The 26783-nt window shown below is 41.5% G+C and overlaps 1 protein-coding gene across 1 annotated transcript; it reads left to right on the forward strand.

Moving 5' to 3' along the window:
- Nucleotides 1–3161: 3161 nt before the first annotated feature.
- RUVBL1 (RuvB like AAA ATPase 1) lies at nucleotides 3162–21148 on the forward strand. Its single transcript, XM_075183627.1, has 11 exons — nucleotides 3162–3443; nucleotides 9241–9327; nucleotides 9778–9910; nucleotides 14864–15015; nucleotides 15537–15626; nucleotides 15970–16119; nucleotides 17025–17088; nucleotides 17326–17524; nucleotides 17773–17875; nucleotides 20205–20296; nucleotides 20724–21148. Exons 1-11 carry the CDS (start codon nucleotides 3303–3305, stop codon nucleotides 20881–20883), a joined length of 1371 nt encoding a protein of 456 aa, XP_075039728.1. The 5' UTR covers nucleotides 3162–3302; the 3' UTR covers nucleotides 20884–21148.
- Nucleotides 21149–26783: the final 5635 nt, after the last annotated feature.

Here is a 26783-nt window from a genome sequence, read left to right on the forward strand (position 1 = left end):
GGTATAATATATTTTCTTTTATCATCAAGACTTTGTTTTCATTCTTATAGCAATCATAGAATAAGTACACTTAGGGAGTAGGAAGTGACATTGCCAAAAAGCTGGGGTTAAATGTTCAGGTCTCACACGTACACTTTCATATTTATATTCGCAAGGACACACTCCAAAAATAACATGGTTCTTGACAGTTTAAATCCATCATACTTCAATGATATTTAAATTGTTGAGTGGAACTCAAGCGCGTTGTGCAAATCTGGCTATTTCAACTATAACACAAGAAGGCCCCTAATCCCTCTTTGGATATCACATGACGGGGTAACAATAAGTAGTGTTAGTATATGCTTTTTAAGGACAGAATAAAGCTTATGAAAATATCCTAAAATACTTGTCATGTTTGCCGTTTCTGTGCATTCAATTAAGTTACCTGTTTTGGTATTTTTAAGACCATGCATAGGTAGAACACTTTTGGGGTCTTTGTTGGGGGTGGGCTTTAAATTACTTTGCCATTTTCTATGACTTATTGTGCGTGTTGAAGAAAAATAACTTAGGTTTTTATCTTGTCTAAATCTGAGAATCTAAGTGCACCTCCCAATGTTTGCATTGTTAATAGGAAACACACTTGGAAAATCGCAGACTATGGATAAGATTCCCTGTCATTCAAGATGCAATGGTTAAAGTGTTCTTACTAGATCTTGCTAGTCCAATATAAAGCAGTGATATACGGCTGTTGTCCCATGGAAGACTTAGGAAATGATTTAATATTTTTCCAGTGCACCATTGAGCTTCATTGTCCCAGCTTGTCTCGTTTAGCTGGATAAAACACTTATTTAATCATACATTTGATAAAATGATGAATCAACAAGCATGCTTACACACCACGATTTCTGCTCCTTCCAACAGACAGAATAGGGCAGAGTTCTAATTAGTAACAATCTAACACATTAATCTGAATTATATATACAGTCATTTTATCTTTATTATTTTCCAAATGACATAACTGCCTGGATAACTTTGTGATAAGTTTGCCCCCTATGCTTCCAGGCTCCACTACATTTGCATGGACAGTATGGCCCTTGCCATACATCCCAACTTTTTAATTATTGGAATTGGAATAATGTGGGCACGAGAGGGGTTGTGGTCACGAGAAGGTGGCATGGTCAAGCCGGGAGTGCGTGGCCACATCAATTTGGGTGTGTCCAAAGAGCTGGACCACTCCCAGCCTGCCCCCTTACAAGCACCCTTAAAATACCTGCTGTCGATATCTGCTGTATTGCAAGGGCACCTTTTAACTGGGGACAGCTCCCAACTGTCCTGGAATTGGTACAAAATTCCTGATCCACAGAACGGTGGGACTGCCCCCCTAAATCAGGACAGTTGGAAGGTATGTCTTGCATCCCGCCATGTCTGCCTGGCCTATGAAAGACTTGCAGAGTCCAGACCTGAAAATTGTTTTAATAATGTGAAAAATAAAATCTGGAAACCGCTGTCAAAGTGCTCATCCACAAGTAGTTCCAGTGTATTATAGAACTATGTGCCCAGTCCAATGTCAAGTAAATGCAACCCAATGCCCAGCATATATAACTTCATGACCAGTCTAAGAAGCTCATGCCCAGCTCATTCACCCAGGTACAACCCTCTACGCATTATATACAGCACCAAGCTTACTGTATGCAGCCTTGTGCCCCCAGAATGCAGTCTAATACCCATTACATGCACCACCAGGCTTCTGCACAGATTTCCTTGTGTTCTCCACACCCTCGGCATTTCTTTATTAATATTACACTTTCCAACCACATTCTTAAAGCATATTATACTGTCCAAAAAATGATGCAGGTGAATGGACTTGTACACACATACACACACTTTCTTACAAGTGCTTTTTGCCAATTACTGGCAACATTCACAATGGACTGAACATACACAGTGAAGTCTTGTTTTGGCTCCACTACGCTTTGTGATTTTAATAGATTACAGGCAGTGGTGAAACTACGGCCATTGCAGTGTGTAAAGCAGTTCCCGGGGCCCCATAGTTGCACCTCCACTATTGGTAGGTTATTTGGATTCTGAGGAAATTGATGTAGTATATATGCGAAATCCGGGTAGGTCTCCCAGACCCTCGGGAGAGCAGGCAAGTATCCCGCATACTGGAATTTACTTCCCAAAATTACGCGATTCGCGGTGAATAGCGTTATTTTGGCCCCGCCACCAGCATCAAAATGACGTTTTCATCATGGGGTTGGGGCCAAAATTACGCGTTTCACCGCCTCCCACCCCTCCCGCCCTCCAACCACGCCCCCTGCACTGGATCTCCCGGAATTCACTTTTCAAAGGTTGGCAAGTATGAAATACAGACACATGAAATAAATATGACTGCAGTGTAGTTGCCTCACGTGCACACTGCATGCATATAAAGGAATTGCAGCACCTATCCAGAATTTTTAATTCCTAACCATAGCTACAAACAGCTCCTGTCCCCTTATCCTTCCAAATTCTCTGTTATTTGCTCTATTGCCTAAACTTCTTATAATAGCATTTGCTTTTTACATTATTAAGTTTTAATGCTGATATACTATTCAAATGTCTATGAATATAATAAGTGGAATTAGTGGTGCTATATAAATAGGTGATGATGATAATGAAGAGTATTTTTTTATTAAAAAATATTTAAAATACTATATGTACACTGTATTAGTTGGCTTAATTAGAACAGAATATGATTACACAAAAGAAAGAAGTAATAATGTGTTGGCAGGTCTGATGTCTTGTTGTGTCCCTCTAAATTAGTTGTTACTGTATTGTAGAGTAATATATTTTCTATTTTGCTTTACTCTCTGCTTCATGTACAAGTCATTTACTTGACATGAGTTTGTCCCTATTTTTGGAACAGGTGTTCTATGCAGAAACCACACATGATATCCCATAGTAACTCAGTATATCCTCATTATAAATGTAGGGATAACCACGTGACCAGGCAGCATGTTAGGCTGTAGGGGGCCGTTGTATCCCGCAGGCCTCGTTACTAAGGCCCAAAGTGGCCTCTAGCAACGCAAGCGGAAACCGAGTCCTCACAGATAGATTGACACATGGTTCGTCCAATCCGCAGACAGGATAAGAATCTGTCACCTAATCAGATGGCAGCGTCTGAGGTGGGTGGGCGGTGCTTCCTGCAGCCTTGGTAACCGCATTGTAACGCGCTGCGCAGGTTGTGATTCCCGCTCACACCCGGGGAAGGAGGATCACCCGGACACAGCCGCCCGCACACCCGTCTCTGACAGACCGCAGCGGCCTCTCCCAGCAGCACCATGAAGATCGAGGAGGTGAAGAGCACCACCAAGACCCAGCGCATTGCTACCCACAGCCACGTGAAGGGTCTGGGCTTGGATGAGAGCGGGCTGGCCAAGCAGGCGGCCGCTGGGCTGGTGGGCCAGGAGAACGGCCGGGAGGTGAGGGAACATGGAACGGCTGGGCTGGGCCTGTGGAACTATAAGTCCCAGCATGCTCTGCAGCCGTTCTGGGACTTGTAGTTCCGCAGCAGCTGGTCACAATTGTGTTTGGAATAGAGTCCCTAAGTCATGTGGGGTCCCTAAGTTATGTGGGGTCCCTTATGACTGATCCAGTGGGTTAGTATATGATGGAGGGTGGGTTATTGATGTAAATCTTCAACTTAGATTTTTTAAAATGCCTTTCACATCAAATTACTATTTTGTTATAAGTATCTTAAGACAAGAGCATGATGGATATAGGGAACAGTTTCCAATTCTAATATTTTATTATTCAAGTTCATTTGCAGCCCATACATCAATCACTATACAGCATGGACGAATAAATGCAATATCATTCTCAGCGTGGACCTGTCCATGGTGTTGTAATAGCTGGGTCAGCTGAACTTAATGTTTACCAGAATGCTGATACTACTGTCATGTATTAAATTGCTCCAATGGGCATCCTTGTTTCCACAGCAAAATATGCTGACTGTCTGGTCTCCAAGAGAACTAGATGTTTTGTTTGTTTTTGCAAAAAAAATGTCCTGACCATGTTTAAACACTTTTTTCTTTTTCTGTTTAGAACTCTCAATATATGTTGAATTTTCTTATTATCCTTCTATAAAGTGCCAAATATTATGCTAAGGGGATTGTGATATAACACTCCAAAAACATACTAGTAGGTTAATTGGCTGCTATCATAAATTGACCCTAGTCTGTGTGTATGTTAGGGAATTTAGACTGTAAGCTCCAATGGGGCAGGGACTGATGTGAATGAGTTCTCTGTACAGTGCTGCGGAATCAGTGGCGCTATATAAATAAATGATGATGATATAAATAACATGTAATGACCTAAAACAGAAGATAGAGGATTGCTGCCCATATGAGCTTACTATTTAAGTGGTGTGGAATAGCAATGATAAGGTAGTGGGATAACACTTGTTTCAATTGAATAACATAGAAATGTTAATTTTAAATTCACATCTTTGATGGATATGCTGTGACGAATGTCTATAGGTGCTCATCCAATAACAACTGTCATGAGACAAATTATGTGGTAGTTTGAGGTAGGAACACTGCTTGAAAGTTTTTAAAGCGCTGTCGGAGAAATGTGGCAGCAGTTATACTTCCTGCTGTGACTACGATCTCCTGTGCTTCTGTACATTTTTGTAGTGGTGCAGCCTGGTTAGTAGGAATCAACTGATATTACCTATGCTAAGAGAAAAGGCTGGAATCTACTGCACAGGTAGTAATATTAAAAAAATGTAAAGCCAATATAAAGTCAAATAGGGCAATGGCCAGTGCAGCCTGTATGTGCTGTGGCATTGAATCTGGAATTGTACAGGACACTGCACCAATCTTCCACAAGAAAGGATCTCATCTGATACCTGGTTAATGGTGGAAAATGCTGTCTCAGGTGTTGTTCCAGAATATTCCATAAAAGCTTAATTGGGTTCAGGTCACGTGACTAAAAAGGCCAAAACATGGGTAACATCCGCATTATCCTCCTCAAACTATTGGACGACCACACATGCTCTGTGGTTATAGGGTCATTGTCGTCCTGGCAGACACCCTGGTTGTCAGGAAATAAATGTTGTTACCCCGAGAAAGATGTTCACTTAGTATAGTTAAGTTGCAATTAGAGGAAAATGACCGCCCAAACCAGGCCTTGAACTTGTGCCTCACAACATTACAGAACCTTCACTGTTGGAAGGAGGCACTCGGGGCTGTAGAATTCTTTAGGTGCTTTCCCCACACATGCACTCATCTGTTTCTCTAGAACACGGTGAAGACTGATTTTGCCTGTATCACCTCTGCAGAGCAGTCCACTGCCTGTGCTTTGTACCACTGAACGCACAAATGTACATATCCAGGTGTGGTTATGCACTGCAAACCATCTGTATCCTGTTCTGTGGAGTTCTCTTGGTTATTTTTGCTGTAACTGGCTGCTTGCGCCAAAGGTTGAAATGTGCAGTCAATTTATCTACAGTTACTAGCCAGTATTGCGATCTTGGCCTATGCATTTACGTCCACTGTTGCCGTCTTCTAATTTTCTCTATATATTACATAGAGATGTCCATTGTCTGATTGCACAGAGTTTTTGGGACCGATTTTGTCTTTTTAAGAAGACAAATCTTTAAAACTGTTAGTACATAACCTTTCTCCATCCATAAGTTAACCCCTTCCTGATTGGCTCATATCCTGTTTTTGTTCGACTCCTGGGTACCTGATCAGTGTAACACAACTCAATATAGGTGCTGTCTCAAGTTGAGAAATCTGGGTTTGCAAAGGTCTCTAAAGGGGCGACACAATCGAAGTCACCGCTGCAGATAATCTATAAGAGATCCCTTATATTAGTGATCTAATTGCCAGCTAGCATTAGATTACTTATAAATGATCTCACAATTTTGAGGTGAAGGGGAAAGTTATTAAGGAATATGACATTAAATAATAAAATATACAAAAAGTCAGCGGTCACTCCTGAACACCAGAAGCAGTGGTGGAACTACTATGGGTGCAGGGTTGGGGCCGCTATAGGCCCAGAGGTGAGGCAGGCCCCAATCACCTTCTTTACCTTGTGTTTCATATCATTGTATGTATTTTGAATCCCCTCCGTGTACGATGTTATGTAATAAATCAGCGCTTTATAAATAAAGGATAATAATGTTTCTATGCAGCATAAGCGAACTAAACCTGGGTACTAGCTACAGGTTCAAACAATTATCGTGCCAATCACACTACAAAAGACTGATAGGTCCAATACTGCATTTGTGTGTACGCTCCCATGATCGTGTTTTGTGAAACCAAAGCACAACGTATCGTTTGATTTTATAAACTGACTAAAAATCACGTTCAACGATGGAACAATGTCGGCCAAATGTGGCAGTGTACACACACTCACGGCCAGCAGTGTAGGCAGATTATCTGTAGAATGTACAGAGTCACAATCTTTTCAGCAGATGGTTATGAGAGATGAATATCACAGATCTGAAGGTAAATCATGTAGATGTGTACACAAGAATCTGGACTTTCAGTTGGTGAAATCGTTACAGAAATTAATCACATCTGTAATTTTCTGTGGTGTGTACCCAGCTTTTGTCCTGTCTAGAAACCCTATAACACATGATTAGCTTTGCTTGGTTAAAACATGGTCATATGGCCTCAGCATGCTGATTAGATAGTGGGCTCATCAGCACTAAATAAGAGTAGACCTTGCAGATTAAATTGTCAAGGGGACACTCCGTTAAAGTATAAATGTTATTGAAGTCATTTAATTGAAATGTGGAAAGTTTGTTTTATATGTTCCATAGTACTCTGTAGTCCTCTTACCTGTCGGGGGTCAGTGACAGTTGTAGCTAGTGAGTAGTTTAGAGAGACCAAGTACATGAATGATTGAGGGTAGTTCCTGCTGCTAAGGCTGACGGGATAATTAATCACAAATTTTCTTCTCTTTGGCTCTAGCATCTGAGCATTTTGATGTTCTATTCACCGTTTGTGGTAGCATCTAGGTGACAATATGACACTGCTTATTACCTATTGACTTGCATAAGTCCATTGATGTAACAACTCCGATCTCCAAACCATCCAAAGACGGGCCGCCTATCTAGAGATCTTCAGGCCACTTCAAGTCATCATTTGTTGTGTTGTGCTGTGTGGTTTTAAATATCCACAAATAGTGTTGGAAAAAACCCCAAAACACTATAAAGCACATATTATTCTTTGTTTTATTGAACTAAATTGCTGTTTGTAGACCCGGTGTCTGCAATATTGTTGCTTAGCAGTCTGGTGTCACTCGCTGCCATCTCTTGATCTGATTTAAAGGGTCACTAAATAATATATGGTTTATGTAAAAGCTCTACAAATATACTATGAAGGTTACATCAGCTTATTAGAAGTGAAAATATTTAGATACGATCGATCGTGGAGGGCAACACTGTTTTCTGTCAGTAAACCCTTGGTTTTTAGTGATGTCCTTCTAACTATAGTGCGGCTGTAAACTTTTCAAGCATTGAATGAGTTAATGCTGTATTTTGGGCACTTAAACAGATGCATTTTTTTTCCCTCTTTTAATTTACTCATGAAGCCAGTTTTTGTGGCATGGTTTTCATTTCATGTGCCGTTTCATTGTTCAATGCTGTGTGTGGGAACATTGGCAGTGAAGCAGTACACAAGTTGGAAAGTCCTCTGAGGAGTCCATGTGTACTCTATTGAGACGTTATCTGATCGCAGCAGAAAACTTGCCATGAACCAGTGATTGGTGGTTTTATTTTTAGATGGAGAAATTGCAAGATCAAAAGTGTACGAGCATGTTACACTGGTACTTGCTGTACACAGTTCAACTGTATTCCTTGTCACTTTGTGTAAGTTCTGAGGCCAGTCAAGGTGGAAATAAATGGTTTATGGACTCTGTCCAAAATGATCAAAGCCGTTTACTTAAAATGTATAAATGCATACAAATATTGTAGATGTGAATTTGTTGATAAGTGTAATACAATGCAGGGTTTCTTATCTAGTGCTCCCGTGTCTCGCGGTTTTTCCAGGACAATTCTCATATTTATTTTTATTCCCCCTCCCTACTGAATTCAGCAGTCGGGTTAATGGAACTAGCTGGGATAGCTGTCTGCGGTTGTTTTGCAGCAGGTGTGGAACAAATAATGCAGAATTAGGAGACCGTCCTATAGGAGCCAGCAGGATTGCTAAAAGATCTAATATAGCAATTATTTGACATTTAATATATATGTTAAACTAAATATGTCCACCGTACGCTCTCACTCCGCTGCTGCAGAGTGACATGTTGGGGTGAGAAGGTTTTCTGGCAGGCAGTGACTGACCGCTTTTCAGCAAGGCTATGTGCAAATCGGTGGGGTCAGGGTCAGTTATATCTCAGAAACTCAGTGGGGGGAATTAAATTTCCCCCGAATTAGTGCTGCATTAAAGTTATTACGGTAATTTGCGAGCAAATAGCCGGCATTGAAAGCACTGTAATAACGGTAATTAAGCGCATTATTACCGTAATAATGCGCAGGCCGCGTTACTTTTACCAGTAACTAGGCCAATTGAATCCCCCCCAGTATCTGCTTTTTGAGCTATATTCGCTCCTATTCAGACACTATCCTAAAGATGTGCGTATATTTTTATGTATATAAAGTATTTAACTTATTTTTGTGCATTGCCAGCCTGGTTGCCTTGTTTTACAGTATCGGACAACCAAAAGGCTTTTATAGACCGAGCCCATGTCCTGACTGACGAGAACCCTAGGGGTATATTTACTAAACTGTGGATTTGAGAAAGTGGAGATGTTGCCTATAGCAACCAGATTTTAGTTATCATTTATTTTGTACATTCTACAAATTACAGCTAGAATCTGATTGGTTGCTATAGGCAACATCTCCACCTTTTTCAAATCCGCAGTTTAGTAAATATACCCTCTAGTCTCTTATCTGCAGACAAAAAGTACCTACTTTTACATAATGTTTTGCATTTTTTGAAACCTCAATATTTTTCTTTTATAGAAAATATTTATGTGGGATACCTGAAGTCTGGTACTCAAGAAAAGTCAATCATCCTGTAATTAAGTATTTTGCACTTAGTTTTTAACCCATGAAACACTCTCCTCTGCTTTGGTTTCAAGAGTTCAGTACTAGAATGTTCAGTTAATGTTGGAACCTTCAAATATGTTTTTGTTTTGTGTACGACTTTCACTCCCTCTGCGCCTGTCAAAGTTTAACGGTTCATTTTTGTTCCCTTAAAATTCTAGGCATGTGGTATAATAGTGGAGCTAATTAAAAGCAAGAAAATGGCCGGAAGAGCGGTACTTCTTGCGGGACCTCCTGGAACTGGCAAGGTAACTAGTATCACCTGCTTCCTATTTACATTTTGCATGGCTAAAGCATGAAAGTCAGAATGTTGCTCATAACTTCCACTTGCTGCCAGCGCACCCCATGTGTTGTGATGTTTCTCCTTCCACCCTATTGTGTTGATTAATTCAGTCATTGTAAAAATAATTAAACATACTTACAGTAAAATTATTTATGCAGAACCCTGTTTTTCGTTCACTAATTTTCACTCCTTTATACAAATAGGAGCTGCAGTTAAACATTTCTAATAAGGGTGACTAACGGAGCAAGCGTTCTGCTAATTTCATTGTTACTTGTCCACCGGGTGGCGCTGTTCTATTGCCTGTGATGGATTATGTTTAATGATTCTTTGACAGAGCAATTCAATTCATATCTTCTAGTCCTGATAAAGTTCTCTGTGTAGAATAGTAAACTTATGACTCTGACTTCCTTTACAGACAGCGCTGGCTTTAGCAATTGCCCAGGAGTTGGGCAGCAAAGTCCCGTTTTGCCCCATGGTCGGTAGTGAAGTCTATTCTACGGAGATTAAGAAAACGGAGGTATTGATGGAAAATTTCCGAAGAGCGATTGGTAAGTGGCATGTGCTGAAACATTACGTGTATGTGCTTATTGTTTGTGGGAGCATGAATTGGCTAATTTGATTTTGTTTCTTGTATATATATATGTAAAACTTGCATATATTTGACTTGGGTTGATATAGTGAGCTTTCAGGATCGGCTACCGATTACAACTATTTTGTGGGCAGAGCTCGTATTCAGTCTTTTAGATCACCAGTAACATTACATTGTGAGTCCCATAGGCTATGTCATCATGACATAGGTGTCTACACTGTGCAGGTGATGGGTACACAAGATAGATTACCGTTCTCATTGTATTTGCTGCTACAATTGCACATTTTGGACAGGTCTGCATTCACGTTCGTAGAAAAAAGAATTCCCCCCCTTCCCATGACATTTAAACTTTTGTCAAAGGAAGTGGTTGTCATGCCAACAAATGACAACGCTGCAGGTAATTTCATGTGCAAAAAGGACAGTGGCTGGAACCATAACCTAAACTTCATTACACTTCTACCAAATTGTTGCTGTGGGTTACAGATACTTGGAAATCTTTTATTATAAATAGAGGTGTGATGGTACTTCAGGATCATGATCGTTTAAAATAGGAGTGTTGCAAATCCATTATTTAGATTTCATCCAAAAGCTTTCACAAAACAATCTGCAGAATCCAAACACAGCTTGCATAGAACAATGAAACAGAGGAGTGAACTTCTAGTTTAATTTGCGGTTGAAGGTTGTGGACATATTGTGTCCTTTCTTCCTGATTCTGTTCTGATTAAGTAATCTTTACAAATCTGGGTCAGACACCTGGATTCATTGCATCCCTATTAAATGTGGTTTGTGTCTGTCATTTATTTTCTCTTATGATTTATTTTAAAGAAATGCAAAAGCAACAAAATGATAAAATGTAATACTTATGACATTTACTTCTAAAAAAAAAAATCCCAGCATGGCGCAATCTGCCCCTGTGTCCTCTGCTGAGAGGGAATCCGCAGGCTGCCAGCACTGTAGTTAGTAGCGCAGGATGAAGGCAAATGAGGTGTGAAAAAGGCGGCGTGGCGACACACCGATCGAAGGAGATCAACAAGCGCTCTTTATTATTGAAATCATGGGTGATCGTGTTTTGAGCCCTGAGTCCAGCAGCATGAGCGAGCAGACAAATCTTATTTTTTATTTCTTAAATCCCGCAGTCAAATGCAGCTTGACCCTTGTATTGATTTTATTTTTTTGTGCAAAGAAAAGGGGACAGTCGACATTATCTAGCCTTTAAATTCCTGTCAACTCAGGGGCAAAGGGGGGGGGAGGGTACGGAGAGGAGAGAGAGAAAAACCTCTCTTGAGCAGAAATGAAAAGAAAAACGTCTGCAATATTTCCTTGATGTGATGAAGTTGCCTGTCAGGGATTTGGAAATTTGAACCAACAGATGAAACTTGTGTCATCCCTGTTGTCATTCCCAAAAGATAAGAGGCTGAGAGTTAAATCATCACTAACAGCCGATGCTTTTGTTACCAGGGAACATTCTCTAAATGTCAGCACACGGAAAAAAGGTTCTAAACAAATATTGGATTTTGTGAAAGACTGAGGGCGGATTCTTTTGTGGAATTTTTCAATTTCATACACGGATTGGTCTCAAGTGCGAGATCCTAATAGGATTCTTTCACCCTGTGTAAATTAAACATCTAATTCTACCAACATCCCCCGTGCTAGCGGAGTCTGTAACACATTTAATTGCAGAAATCTCTGGTGCTCAAGTCATTGCAAATCCAGCTAAGCTTTAGGCTTGTTGATTTATTGGCGAAAAACATTGTGGCTGTGCTGTATTTAAAGATGTTTTTGAAAGCTAATATCGGGGATTATAAATATATTGCTTAATACAAACAATAGGACAGTGGTCCTTTCTAAAGACAAATCTGTTTACAAGTAGAGTGAATTGTGTCATTGTTATAATGTTGTGTGGGTTTAACCCAGAGTCTGTACAGTGCTGAGGGTAATTGTTGGTTCTTTATAAACTGATAGCAAATGATGAGTTGTGCGGTTGGGACAGTGTTTTGAGCGGAGGTGTAAATATTTAGGATGGAGTGTAATCCTTATTATTCTAGAATAATGTGCTTTTGCCTCAAACAATGGCTCCGAGCTACCATAAAACGACACCCGACGTCTGCTGGAAAATGTTTCTGTATTCTAACGGGCCACAACAATAGGATATTCTACTAGCATGTCACTTATGTTCTCACCATTCAAAACATTTAATAAATCTGTTGCTCCGGAAAAAAATATTGTAACGCGGATAAAACAGCTTTGCTTTAATTTTTTTTTCTTTTAAACCAGTAATAGGCAGCCTGATAGACCTTAGGGGCCGCGTAGGTGGCCCTCTGACCTTCAAAAAGGGCCGCACGTTACTGTTGGTCTCAATAATAAGTTAAAACAATACATTTAATCAAAGAAAGTCTCCTATCTGTAATGACATATCTGTAGAATTTTATACAAGTGTTACACGCTATAATTAACACAGCTGACAATAAAGCAGGAAGGAGCTGTGGGCCACAGAAGTGGCTCGGAGGGCCACATGCAGCCCTAGGGCCAGCTGTTGCCCATCACTGGCCTAAACTGGGCTAGAGTAATAAGCGGTTGTAATATGGCTGCCATATTTTTCCTGGGCACCAGGGTTTTTTTTTTTTTGTTTATAAATGTCCCAGCATACGTTTTCTTCTGCAGTGTAACGTAATACACACTACCATGGCTGAAAGATATATTTTTCAAAAGTTGTTTGAAGGCAAATTAGCATTGTCATTTTATAGGTATATCTGGCCTCTTGGGGCGTTCTTGAGTCCCTCTCTTGCTCATTCTAATCCACGCAGATTTTAGGAAGGCGATCTCTGTGCATAGAAACGTGTGTCCATGAGTTTTATGACCATAAATCCTACTTAAAAATGGTCTGTTTTCCTTTGAAATATAACCGCAAATAAAGTAATTATACCCGTTTTTAAAATTGATGTACATTACAGCAAAATATGTACTTTCCAGCATGTATAAAAAGATTAAACCAATAATCACGAGAATGCAGCCTATCCATTCCTTAAGAACTTGTGACATCACTGAGGCACGACGGGCCTATACGGCAGTTTGTGTAGCTTAAATCTTGCAAATTCGCATTGCGCATGTCCACAAAGAGAACACTTATGCGCCAATGCAGACTTGCGCAGTTCTTGGACCCGGACTCCTGATGTCTGGTGGGGTATAACGGGGGAGGGGAGGGTCATGCAAACACAGGCCAAGTGCAGTAAGGTAGAGTCCATGCAAGTGCAGAAACGCACATGTACGTCTGTTTGGGGGGGGCGCATCTTTTGTACCTGCTAGAGGACAGGTGCAGATACTCACTAATGACTGTCAGAGGCTGCGTTCTCATTAATATTGGTCCAGCGCACAATATGGCAGCTTCCATGTGCGTTACCTCTCCATAGCATTACAAGTATCTGTAGAAAATAACCCTACACCGCTGTATTGACTAATCGTATATCTGAGTATAGCCTTAAATTTGCTATTTTCATTATGACTTTCTCCTCGAAGCTCCCTCTATTCTTCCAGGCCATAGCTCCATCTGTTATCCTTTATGACCGTCCATTAACGCTCTCATTCATTATTGGGGATTTTTTCCTAATCTGATCTAACTGTGCCGTTTACTCACAAGACTCTGCCCTGGAGGACGCATAATAAAAATGAAACACTGACTTGCTCTGGTGGTGTTTGATCAATGTTGAGGGGGATTCGTATGTCTTTTAATGTTGAACAAATCTAAATTTCTATACTTCATGCATGGATTATTCAGTTAGCAGAAATACAAGTTATTCTTTTTTTCTCCTCCACAAGGGCAACAGAAAATTGTTTTTGCCAATGATTTAAAACCTTTTCAAGTACTTGTAGTGAATTGTGTATGTTGGAGGCCAGCCCACAGTCTTATTCAGCCTCAGAAGTTTTACAGCAGTCGTAACTCAGATTGGATCCTGTTGGGTCCTTGTTATCGTGTTTGTCTAAGGATGTTGAATAAGCCAGAATCCAAAACGCAGCATAAAAATAGGCATATTATGTCTTTCCCAAAGCCTGACATATATTCACTTTGTATTCATCCTATTCTGGCCATTACAGTCCGTTTATGGGTAATATTTTAAGATCCCTAACCGCAAATTATGTGGACAAACCCTTCTCCTGCCACCTGTCACAATGGCGGTGATCCGTTGTCTAGTATTAGATGTGGTAGGTGTAGAAGATCCTCCCCCATCACTGAAAGCTGTAACGCTGCAGTTGTGGAAGCAGCGAGCACCGCGTGTATGACCATATTATTCTGTGTCGGGGATATAGCACAGTGTTGATGAGGATGCTGGTCCTCACTGTCAGTGCTGATTCCTTAGGATGGTTCCAGATGTCTTCTCTACCACAACACAAGAGGGAAACCTAGACCAGCCTTCACAGAAACAGGAATATTTTAAAATGTCTGTAAATAGAATAGCAAGGCTTTAACACAGGCTTATTGTCCTTACAGTTGCTAAGTTCCTGACATGGATATAAAGCCAGCAATTTGGTGAACCTAGGGAGACCTTCATTTGAGCGTGAGGTGTCTCTAACGCCCACGGAGCCACTTCATGCCGTTGTTATGGCAGGAATCTCTACTCATTTTCTTTTACCGTGCACCCCATAGGGGTACTTGCCGGACTTCACAGTGACGTCCGTGTGCCACATCGCTGACCATTGAACGCCCCCCCCCCCCCCCCCCCCCCTTCTAATGTTGGAATCTCTTCAGGGTTCTAGGACCTGAGATTGAATGTTCAACAGGGTTTGTGGCAAATGAGTAATGACAATGTCAAAGTGACGTTCCTAAGTTGGGCGAGAAGTTCAACTGATGGAACGTTCTGTAATTGTGTGATTATACTGTGCAGACAGGGTATAGAAGTGTTTTAATATCTTGCCGCAGGTCTGAGGATCCGTGAAACCAAGGAGGTGTACGAAGGAGAGGTGACGGAGTTAACCCCTTGTGAGACAGAGAATCCAATGGGAGGCTATGGCAAGACCATTAGCCATGTTATTATAGGCCTGAAAACCGCCAAAGGAACCAAACAGCTAAAGGTGTTTTGTTTTTTTCATTATACAAATTTAAGAAATGGATTTTCTGTTACCAAGTGATGTATGGCTGTTCGAAACAGAACTATGTAACCCGGCTGTTAATCTAGGGGTCCTTGCCCTAGTACCTGTGGGTCACAATCCAAAATACTGTTCCTCATTGCAAAACTAGTTTTACCAATCGTTATTTAAATAAAATTATTAATTTTCTTAATGTTACTTTGGACAATTACCCAATATCCTTATCTGTAAATTTAGTAGCAATAAAACTGTCAACATCAAAATAAACCCAAATGGAAATAAATTCTTCAAAGCTGAACCCTGGCCCCAGGAATCCCTGTGTATATTTCTGTTTTTGTCTAACGTAAGTACATAAACCCTGCTCATTGTGCCTGGCAGGGCATGCTGGGAATTGTAGTTGCACTACCGTTGGCGAGCCATGTGTTGCCTACCTCTGCCGTAGACTAATAAAACCTAAGTGCCGGTCACAGGTATTGCGGACGGCTAACACTTGTCTTGTCTTTCAGCTGGATCCCAGCATCTATGAAAGTTTACAGAAGGAGCGGGTGGAGGTCGGTGATGTAATCTACATTGAGGCGAACAGCGGGGCAGTAAAGGTACATTGTATAACATGCTTGTATACAGTTTTTGGAAGTCTGTCTTATACTCTATAAATGTGCTCGCTCCTTATTGTAATGTCGCTCTGCTTCCTTTCCCTTCCAGTTAGATTCGTTTGCTGTGTGTGGTTTTTGTGGTCAGACTGTCCTGAATGGTTTTTTTTTTTTTTTTTGGGATTCAGGTGGGGAAGTACCTTCTTTTTCAGTGCTTTCAGCAAGGCTGTAATTTGTAAGCAGGTTCCCTTTGCCGGCTATCAGCAGCCTGTCAGTCAGGGATTTGGCAGCGACGCTCAGAACGCACCTGTTCCCTTCCATTAACCCAGATTCTCTCCTCACCAAACAGAGACAGGGCAGGTGTGACACCTACGCCACAGAGTTTGACCTTGAAGCTGAGGAGTACGTTCCGTTGCCAAAGGGAGATGTTCACAAGAAGAAAGAAGTGATTCAGGATGTCACGCTGCACGACCTGGATGTGGCCAATGCAAGGCCTCAGGTACGCACAGGGGAAAGCTGTGGTCATCCAAGCGGCTGTATTGCTAGGAAAAATATTTTGACTATTCAGGATGCACAGATAGACACCCAGAGCTTTAAATCATGTGATTTGAGACTCTCTTCAGTGGAATGTCGCAGGTGCAAAGTTTCATGGCTTTTGTATTTTTACATTTTACTGTTCCTGCATCACAATGTCTGATGTCCTCATGGAGCCCCAAGTTATTATTGAAAGGTTAACTTGCCCAAAAAAAAATTAATTGCTAATTTGCATATGTGCACTGCAGGCAAAGTATTGTTGCAGGTATTGGTATCACCAGTAGATGGCCCCTTAGAGCATGTAAACTGAACTTTACATTACTGAGCCCTGATCAGGGGTTAATATGGCAGTGTGTGAAATGATACAATCTGTATCTAACAATATTTCCACAAAGTAAGGGTAGACATCTTAGTGGTGTGGGGTGGTCACTTGTACGTAGTAGGGGCTGGTTATAAATAACCTTTCTCTTGGTGTGTAAAATGGTAATAATAGCCTTAATAGGATAACTATTGTTTGCAATGGTGGGTGCACTTGTGTTTGGTTTTTACTGCTAGCCTTGCACTATATTTAATTCTCACTCAATATAAATGCGCCTTTTTTTTATTAGTTGAGCAACATTCAGTAATTGAAGTGACGAGTCCTGCAGGTGCTGGCCTCCAGGTCTCCTCATCCTGCTTACTGCAAACTTTGTTGCCTATAGAGGCATTCTCCTGTATGATCTCATTTGAGCTTCCTCTACGTATAAGTCTCCATGAGCTGTAATGTCAGGGAGATTAATGTAACTACTGTACACAGACCTACAGTGATAGAGGTGCGAGGTCCTCGCTCACTAGACTTTCCAGACGTTTACAATCATCTTGTTTTTGCAGGGGGGCCAAGATATCCTCTCTATGATGGGTCAGTTGATGAAGCCAAAGAAAACTGAAATCACAGGTACTTGGAACAATTATTATTTCTTGACAGTGTTTCCTTATAAGTTTAAAAATGATGAAAGTATTTGGTTGTGAGCTCCACTGGGTCAGGGACTGATGTGAATCATTGAGCCATCTCTGTAAAAATAAATGTTCGTTGCCTCCTGGTGCTCATGTAACGTTCGCGTAGAGTTTCAGTGGTTTGAGATCTGTCTAAGATTTTAGTATAAATTATCTTGTCTTTATCCTAATCTCTTAGACAAGCTGAGAGCTGAAATCAACAAAGTGGTGAATAAATATATTGACCAGGGGATCGCAGAGCTGGTCCCTGGGGTGCTGTTCATTGATGAGGTCCATATGCTGGACATCGAATGTTTCACGTACCTCCACCGGGCCCTGGAGTCCTCCCTCGCCCCCATCGTCATCTTTGCTACCAATCGGGGCAATTGCGTCATCAGGTACTGAATGATTGTACTTGTTGCATATTAATGCAGATATATAAATTATAATAGTATCGTTTGCTTAATGAATATAATAAAATGATTGGTGTAAATTACTGTCATGTTTTAATGTAGCAGTTACCCTTGAAATAATATGCGAGCTGGAAATTCTGCGTTTTGGCTGCGTGCGCTCCAGAGAGCGCCAATTGCTCGTTGTCTTTAATATTGGTTAGATGACGTTTGTGTAATCTCCTCCATCGTTTTAGGGGCACAGAAGACGTAGTCTCCCCTCACGGGATACCCCTGGATCTCCTAGACAGAGTGATGATTATCCGTACCATGCTGTACACTCCACAGGAAATGAAACAGGTAAGACATTATATATAACTTCCTCCCCCGGCCAGCTGTCACTACCAACGCTGTGCTTGTAACCGCCATTCATCTTATACCACACAATAATAGAAATATATGAAGCTGGATCTAGAATAGGGTCATTCTAGGAATTTACAAACTTTGTTGAAGATGTTAAAATGAAGAGATTTCGCTCTTCAGTAGACTGTCGTTCTTCTTGTCCTGGCACATAATTCCCGTATCACCTCTTAGAGCCCTGCTGCTGATATTAAGCATGTATGATCATCTTCTAACAATACAATAGCATTGCAGTGTGAGTGTGGCCTAATTGGGGTTGTCCAGAGACCCAGAAAAGACTGAGACAAAAAATATAGCAGATGCAACTCCCTAAATGTGTTCCCACCCAGTTCAGAGAGCAGGGAACTGTTATGTCTTCTATAATTCCCAAATCTCGCTAGACACAGTTCAACAAGGACATTCTTCCAGGTTCGGGCGTCTTTAACATAGCAATGCTAGATTTAATTGCGGTGGTGTTGAATGCATAAACAGTTATAGGAGGGCTTATGCAGAATCTATAATCAAGAAAGAGCGTTCTTTGCCTGCTACAGTTACTGTGAGGAGCGCCGCTTGTAATGAGGGCGGGGCATGGACTACATGGGGAAAGGGGGGAGTCATATCCTATTAAATCCCACTTGTGTAATATCTTGCCATGTGGGGACATGTTAAGTCAGAGCTCCCAAATGTAATAGATCCCATTCCTGTGGACATAATTATATTGTGTACTCTTGTTTTTTTTTTTTTATTTCCAACCTATTTAAACTGACCTGAAGCACAATAATACGTTGCTGTGTGTAAGTGTTCAGATACTTTATTTAGATATCTCTAAATTAGAAATCTACATTGGTGCTTCAGCGATATGGTTAAAGAAGTCATATCCCGTGTAAGAAATGCTATAGATGAATAAGGAGGCGTCGTATCTATCTCTTTCTCCCATGGCTGTCTAAAGTTCCAGCAGCGCTCACACTGTCTACTTGTTGTGCATTTCCAGTATTAATTTAAGCAGGCGCCTCCCGGTATCTTGTTTACCGAGCTGCCAAAGTGAAAAATACCTGTATTATATGAGACCTGCTATCTCAGCAGTACAACACACAACACCATTATCCCGGCTGTCCCTTATCACTCAGCGCTGCGGCTCCCAGGCTGGTGGTGGCGGCTCGGTGCCTCTAACCTCACCGTCTCTGAAAGGCCGCAAGCCCCTGCAAGTTACTAAAATGTCTAATGTAACAAGTGTTAGTTTAGTTCCATCAACAAGGTTATGTGAGCTTTTATTTGTGGGCCTAGCACTAAATCAATTCAATTGTGACCTATGTGTGGTAGCACAGTGGTCAGCATTGCTGCCTTGTGGTCTTTGATTCCAACCCAGGGTGCTGTCTGCATGGAATTTTTATGTTACCTCTGTCTCCAGATGAGTTTTATATCCAGCTGCTCTAACTTTTCGTCAGTCCAACAAGATTAATTGGCTTACATACTAATTTGGTGTGTGTTCCTTTGGTAAATTGATTGTACAGGACTGCGTAATATGTGTGTGCTATATGAATAAAATTCACTGGGAACGAATGACCCAACTGAGGCACTGAGCACAATGCCTCATGCCTCAGGGGTGCTGCTTTACAAATGATTAATAATGTCACTGGTACTTGGTGAGTTGGGCAACTGCGTTCTACTGCACGTGCAGTTGGTTCAGCCCAAAAAGTGGCTGACTGGGACACCAAGGCACTAAATAATCCAATGTCTTCTATTCTGTTCCTTTCTGAGGGCTCGTATTGAAAAACAGTGCTAGCTAAATGGGGACAAACTTTGTATTGTCATGTGAATCCAATCGCTAAATGAGTACCCATAGAACTTCATTGTCATTGTAAACTGCGTTTAACTCTCGTAAACACTGCAACAGATTTTGAAATTGACACAGTATAAAAAGTAGACTGTGTGTGTGTGTGTGTGTGTGTGTGTGTGTGTGTGTATATACAGATCCATTCAGCTGATAGGACACAAATTTTTATTTTTTTTATCCAATTTTATTTATTATGCTTGTTACGTGATTTAAATTGCCACCTGTGTACAAAGCCTTGGACAGTAGGGGGAAGTGGATGCTATTTGCTTAATCTCAAGTAGGAACCTCACTCCATTTATCAGGCTTTACTCATGTGACCCCATTGTTTAGTGTACAGCGCTTTGGCTACCGTTGGTGCCATATAAATGAATAGCAGTAGATGTTGTAAAACAAGTGATTAACGCATCCACTGAATAAATTGGGCTTCTCATTTTGGTCACTTGTTTGTTGATGCAGATTATAAAGATCCGAGCGCAGACAGAGGGAATTACCATTAGCGAGGAAGCTTTAAATCACTTGGGAGACATCGGCACCAAGACTACGCTGAGGTAAGTGATGTGACAGCCCCGCCGGTCATTCTTTTCATCCCAAAGAGGAGACTAAGAGACCGAGCATCTGAGAAACGTCTAACCTGCAGCTCACCGCTCAGGTAGACAGATGTCAACTGTCGGGTATCGCAGCAGCTCAGGTGCATTATCCTGCACAGCTGAAGATATTCGGGCCACAGAGTGATCCTTATCCTTCCAGAAAGGACCAGCAACATCTTGGCTCTTGTTCAAACGTTTTTATTCTCACCCTCGCCAAACTTTATCCTAAAACGTTTCCTCCCACCCGGTTCCCTTTACTTGTCCGCTTTACTTTTAATCGCTATGGATTAATGTCAGTTTGCAGTAAATAAGTTTTACAGTCCCAAAAAATAAACTGCATGTGAGTTACTGATCAGGTCCCTCTAACTTTCTTCCTCCATCCTGCCAGATACTCTGTACAGCTCCTGACCCCGGCTAACCTCCTCGCCAAAATCAACGGCAAAGACAGCATCGAAAAAGAGCATGTGGAAGAAATCAACGAGCTCTTCTACGACGCCAAATCCTCCGCCAAAATCCTGGCCGAACAACCGGCGAAATATATGAAATGAAGACCCCAGAGGAAATGTTACAGATCGTACCACGGACTTTGATTTATTTGTTCATCTCGGACAGCTGAAGAGTGTCGAAGATCGACCTGTCATGACATGAATACCTAATCCATCAAGAGAGCGGCAGAGTCCCTATTTTTTGATCTGGGTTGAAAAAGTGAACTGCTTACAAAATATTTAAATTGCTGGTTTTTTTGTTTTTGTTTTTTTGCTGCCGAAAATGTTTTTTTTACTGAAACATAAATTAAAAGAAATATGTAATTTATTTGTCTTATGTTTAGAATCTCACACCCCCTATTTTATGTTAATAAGCTACGATTATCAGACTGCGTTATATAGGGTCAGCTACAGCAATGATTAAAAGGTAAATGGTCACACGGATATATTTGGCACTGGGCCTTTTAAAACCTACAAAGTAGCTTGTCCTGGGAATGTGAATAAAACGGATGAGGGGTTGCCAGGGACTGATGCTTCGACGTGTTTGTTATTCTCCTGAACCTGCGCAATTATCAAATCCATCTCCCCCAGTTGAAGTTTTTACAACCAAATGGCCCAGACGGGTAAGAAGCTTCCCGATTCATTATGTGCAGGAAGCAAGGCCCTGCCGGGAAGGGGCATATTACTTACATCTTATCAGTCTGACACCTAATCTAGCAACAATTACAACAGACACATATATCCTGAAATTTCAATTTCAGGGAAGCAAAGAAAATGTAATGTTCAGATGGTGGCGGAGAAAGGGGGGGGGGGGGGGTCTGTGAATTTTGCATATGGTAAATGAGACTGCAAACCTGCGGAGGACACGGCAGAAACAAATAGTGTGACGTGCGTCTCGTTTTACTGTCTGACCAGTGTAATCGTCTCTTCTGTGGCTGCAAATGGGTTAATAGGCAACTATCCATGTTCTCTCCAGGCCTGTGTGGACAGCAGGAATGATATATTAGATCATTTACCTATCTCATATTTTCTTCCCATTACTGGTATTTACTATGTCTCACTTCTCTTTGATCAGAGTATTTTGCATACTTTATTTTAAAGGGTTATAATCATTGTAGCCTTAGCATATATAGAGTGCAGGCTGGATCTTTGGGCTATATAGCTCTCTACAAGTAAGGTTATCATAGAGACTCCATTAATGCAGACTGCAACAGGCGCACTAATGACCCTAAGCTAATGACTAGAAGGATTCCACTATCTTGAAGGTAAACGTGAAGAGTTGATGCATCTGAAACAGAACAGTCTGCCTGTCTGGTGTATCCTGAGCTTAGGGAGTACAGAGGATTAGATTTATAACCTTGTTCTTTTACTTACTGTTCATGTGACCTGGAAATAAGAAACGTGAAGATCCCAATCGTGGTTTTATGCAGAACATGAGGAAATAAGCTTAGAATAATGCTGCTGTTCAAGACCATCCCATCGCTTTCTAAATACTGTTAACTATACTGAGCGTTCTAAATGGTCAGTAATTCTGCTCGTCATATGCACTAGTTTCTCGTGCTGAATGCAATCACATGTTTTTCTCCTGCAAAGGAAAACTAAATGTTGTCCTAAACCTATTTGGATTGTCTGTATTGAAGTGAGTGGAATAATCCATAGGGAATGGAGAGGTTGCGGAGACTATATGGCTCCTTATACTTATTCTGCCTGTTCACCTCAACACAGACACAAGAAATAAACTGCTGTATAATATGCACAAATGTATTGTGCAGTTATGGTGTATTGTTTTCTAATAACGAACTGGCTTGGTCAAGTCAGACTTGTGTGAAGAGGTATAAAGCAATAAGACACATTATTCAATATGAATTGTAACCTACCCTGCAGCAGCCCAGATTAGATCTGTTTAAAAGTCGCAAGTCACCTCTCTGCCTCAACGCACAACTTTTTCCCTGCCCCTTCGGAGTATGAGCAAGTTGTATTGTCAACCGTTCCCCCTCCTCACATCATGTCACTGCCCCTCACTAACACATTACTCATCTGATATAAGTAACCTACCAGTATGTTTTTGGAGTGTGGGAGGAAACCTACGCAAACGGGGAGAACATACAAACTCCACACAGATAAGGCCATGGTTGGGAATTGAACTCATGACCCCAGATCTGTGAGGCAGAAGTGCTAACCACACTGCCCCTGTCTTAGGCAGCCCTGTCCTCACTAACATCACCTATCTCCTGATATACTCTGTGCTGCTGGAGACCCTACTCCTTCCACTATATAACTGTCTGGTTTCCTGCTGCCTCCATCCCCCTCCTCATATAGTTTCCCTGCAGGTCACATTCAGCCCTGTCCTCACTAACACGTCACTCATCTGATAAACTGTGCTGCTGGGGTACCCTGCTCCTTCCACTATATAACTCAGTGTCTCAGGAGCTCTGACTATTCAAATGCATGCTTTAAAAAAAAAAAAAATTACAGATTTCCCCTATATTACTTGTGTGAAAACTTTTGCAGGTTTTGTTTACTTTCATACCTGAAAGGATAATACTTCTCAAAATTAGAGAATGACAGAAGCTTTCCTACCTGCATTCTGATCCAGTGGGTCATATGTCCAAGCAGGAGATCTATTCTGTTTTGGGTGGACTTCTCCCAACTTGCTGTGGTTGTGAAGTCATGTCTTTTGAAGTCATGGGGGGCGAGGTCTTGATTCATTTGTATTATGGTCAGGTCATGTTGGGGGATGTAGTGCCCTGTGTCTCTATACAGTGTAATAAATTTGTATGATCTCCAGTGGTCTTGTTTTGTAACGAGTTATATGGAGCATGGTCTTAAACTGTAGCTTGGAACCCAAAAAATGAGTTCACATGTAATTTTTAGTTGGATACCTATGATTGGTATTACCATACATTGGTCATGTATTCTCTGTCTTTATAGAATGTTATGATCATGTCCAGTGGTCATGTGACTTCATAGCCTTACATCTAGAGCTGATGGCATAAACCAGATTGAGACAAAATAATTGGGTTTGTATTGAATTTCAGGTGAATGCTTGGGGTACTCCTCTAACAAACCTGTTCTAAACTACAGATTCATTACTAATCATTTGATTTTATGTATGTGGAACATTGTGGGGCTCATTTTAGAGTTGGACATACACCAATTTTTTTATTTAACATAAGATACTCATTCCTGCACTGCACATGCACACACAAAATATGTTCACATGTCTGTATCTAGATCTTTTGCCTATTGTGGCCGAGCGTCATCCTCACCCTGGAGAAGTGGAACAGGGGCGAGCAAGACTTAGCCCAGTACACTAAGGGCACGGTCCCGTCATTGCGACATAATTAGGTGACGCATTTGCAGATGAGGAGGCGAATCTCTCTCATATACTGGTGCAATGATGAGGACAGCTATTCATAGCACAATGTAGACATTTCTGATTGGCTGATTGCATATTAAGGGGCACATTTATCATTAATCGGCAAAAGTGAGAAATAGTTATCCTTTTGATAAGGATTGAACTATTTCTCAAATTTATTAAAAAGGGATCACAGAAACAGCAGTTCCGAAAAACTGCTGTTTCTGTGATAGAAAAAAATCACACTTACCCCCCTCTTCGGATGCGCTGTCTCGGGATCTCCTCTTCGTTCCTCTTCTTCCTTCAATTGCGCATGTGCACTGCACATGCGCACAAAGTCCCCACTCTGTCTCTGCAACTATCGTTGCAGAGAGAGCGCGCTGAGTGACAGGGAGGGATCATGTGATCCCTCCACACATGTGCTGTCCAGCTCTGCTCTTCGGAGCAGAACTGACAGCAGTGGATTTCTTCAATTCTGATAATAAGCTGGCGTACATTATCAAGACAAGTTCCCGAAAAAAAATAAATTTCGGGACTTGTTAGATTGCGGCCAGAGCAGTCACCATTCTGTTGAATGGTGACTGCTCGCAAAAACGATCAGGAGTGCAAAGCAGCAGATATCCATGATATCTGCTGCGATGCACCTTTAATAAATTTGCGGAGGGCACATCGGGACTTTAATTCCACGGTAAGTGCACAATAGTGCACTACCGTGATTTGTTAAATATGCCCCTAAGCCCTTTAGATGAGGGTACTTAAATCATTAGCATTGCAGTCGTCTATTCGCTTTATTGACATTTCCATTTCACTACTGCATGAAGGAAGAGTTCCATTTAATTTGTTAAAGGTCTTAAACAGCAGATGTGGAGAAGTTTGTATTTAATGACATTATATATGGAAAATGCGACATTTGCATGTATTAATAACCGTCAAGACACTACTGGAATATAGAACACTTCATTACACTGCACAAATAGAGTAATGCGACTTTAGCATTTACTACTGACATATCCAAGCCCATCACAATCCTATAGTGGTGTGTAAGTAAACACAAGTACTACTGTTTGTGAGCTGGATCCATTGTGTGTATGGATCAACATAAAAAAATTACTCTCATCTCTGATCTTTCTGTTTAAACCATAACTCTGGCGTGGAACCCAGTGTCTTACTGATTTAATATTTCAAAATTAAAATTTCAAGCAGACCCCAAATAGCAAATCTTTAAACGATTGTTTATTTGCTTCCTATTTAGATCTATACGTAGAGATCGAACCACAGTGTTGGCCATAAAGCCTCCAACGTCTCCCTCCCAGTCACCTTCCCGATACCTTCTCCTGCGTACAGGTTTCTCCGCGCTCTCTGTGGATGGCCGCCTGAGCATTTTAAGAACTAACACATAAACAGAAGTATAATAAAGAGCCTTTCGGGAGCCGTCACCCTGCGCCAGCGTTGGGGGTGCCGCGGTATTGATGGTGCTGTCACTTGGCCGGCTTCAACTTTTTGATTAATGTTCTTCAAAAACTTTTCCCCAGCTCCGGTTCCCATCGGCCTCCTTATTACCTATGTATCTTTCCATCGCAGTAAGGGAGGGGGGGAGAAGAGAGAGAGGGAAAGGTTTATGAGAAGAAGGCGGGTGATTGTGTGTGTGTATTGCTTTCTTTTCTGGTTGACAGTCCTGGATTATGAAAGGCAATAACTACAGGTGATAGAGATTGCTTTAGTATAAACACTTTTTATTTTATTTTTATTATTTTTTTTTTATTGTCCTTTAACATATTGGTTGCCAGCATCCTGCAGGGCCTTGGAATAACTATTCCGGGCCTAGTGGCCTCGCCGCTCCTCTTCTCATGCTGTTGCTTAGCCCTCCATCCCCGAGAGGGTTAATCATATCTGCCTTGAGCTGAACTTGAAGCCCTGAGTGGGTACAATTTCTCACGGCTAGACAGCACGATTAATTCCTGTTGCCCTCCGCGGGTCCTGCTGGAGCACAACACGTCCAGCTGGTCCACGGCTGATAAGATGTACCTTTTGATTCACTCCCTCTTTGATTGGTCTTACTGTCACCCACAATAGCTCTCTCCGTTTGGGACCTCTCTGCCTGACTGACTGATCTATCTATCTGAAGCCTTCTGTTCTCCATTACCAACCTCCAACCTCCCCCTCCCTTCTCTCCATCCCCTTCCTTCTCCCCTCGTCTGCTGGTCTTTGCCATTTCCCCGTCCGCCACCTCACTTTCCCAGGCGCACCTTGTCCGTATAAAAATTGACTCTCTCCTCAGCATCCCTCGTCCATCCGAGACTCCCCCCCTCCCCGTACTCCCCTCGGCACCGCATCTAATAGAAATCCACTGAAGACTAGTCTGTAATAAAATACATCTGCCAGCTCTTCTCTCTGGCAGATAAAGGGCTGTCAGTGTTACTTTGCAATCCTTGGGCAGTTTGATTAATGGTGAAAAGCTAAAGCAAGATCGACTACTGTTTTTTTTTTTTTTCGTAACAAGGGCTGTCAGCGTGGCTACACAACAATACCGCATGAGGGAAAGGTTGGTGGGGGGGGGGGGGGGGTCTCGCTGAGCACCCGAATCATATTAGCCTCATGACTAAAT

The sequence above is a fragment of the Mixophyes fleayi genome, chromosome 8, assembly GCF_038048845.1.
Source record: "Mixophyes fleayi isolate aMixFle1 chromosome 8, aMixFle1.hap1, whole genome shotgun sequence".
Classification (NCBI taxonomy): domain Eukaryota; kingdom Metazoa; phylum Chordata; class Amphibia; order Anura; family Limnodynastidae; genus Mixophyes; species Mixophyes fleayi.

What these genes read in the sequence shown, in the direction of transcription:
- RUVBL1 (XM_075183627.1), top strand. Translation starts at nt 3,303, where the DNA reads ATGAAGATCGAGGAGGTGAAGAGCACCACCAAGACCCAGCGCATTGCT. An exon ending in CGAACAGCGGGGCAGTAAAG is followed by an intron (nt 15,627 to 15,969) that starts GTACATTGTATA and finishes CTCACCAAACAG; the next exon opens with AGACAGGGCAGGTGTGACAC. An exon ending in CGGGGCAATTGCGTCATCAG is followed by an intron (nt 17,525 to 17,772) that starts GTACTGAATGAT and finishes CCATCGTTTTAG; the next exon opens with GGGCACAGAAGACGTAGTCT.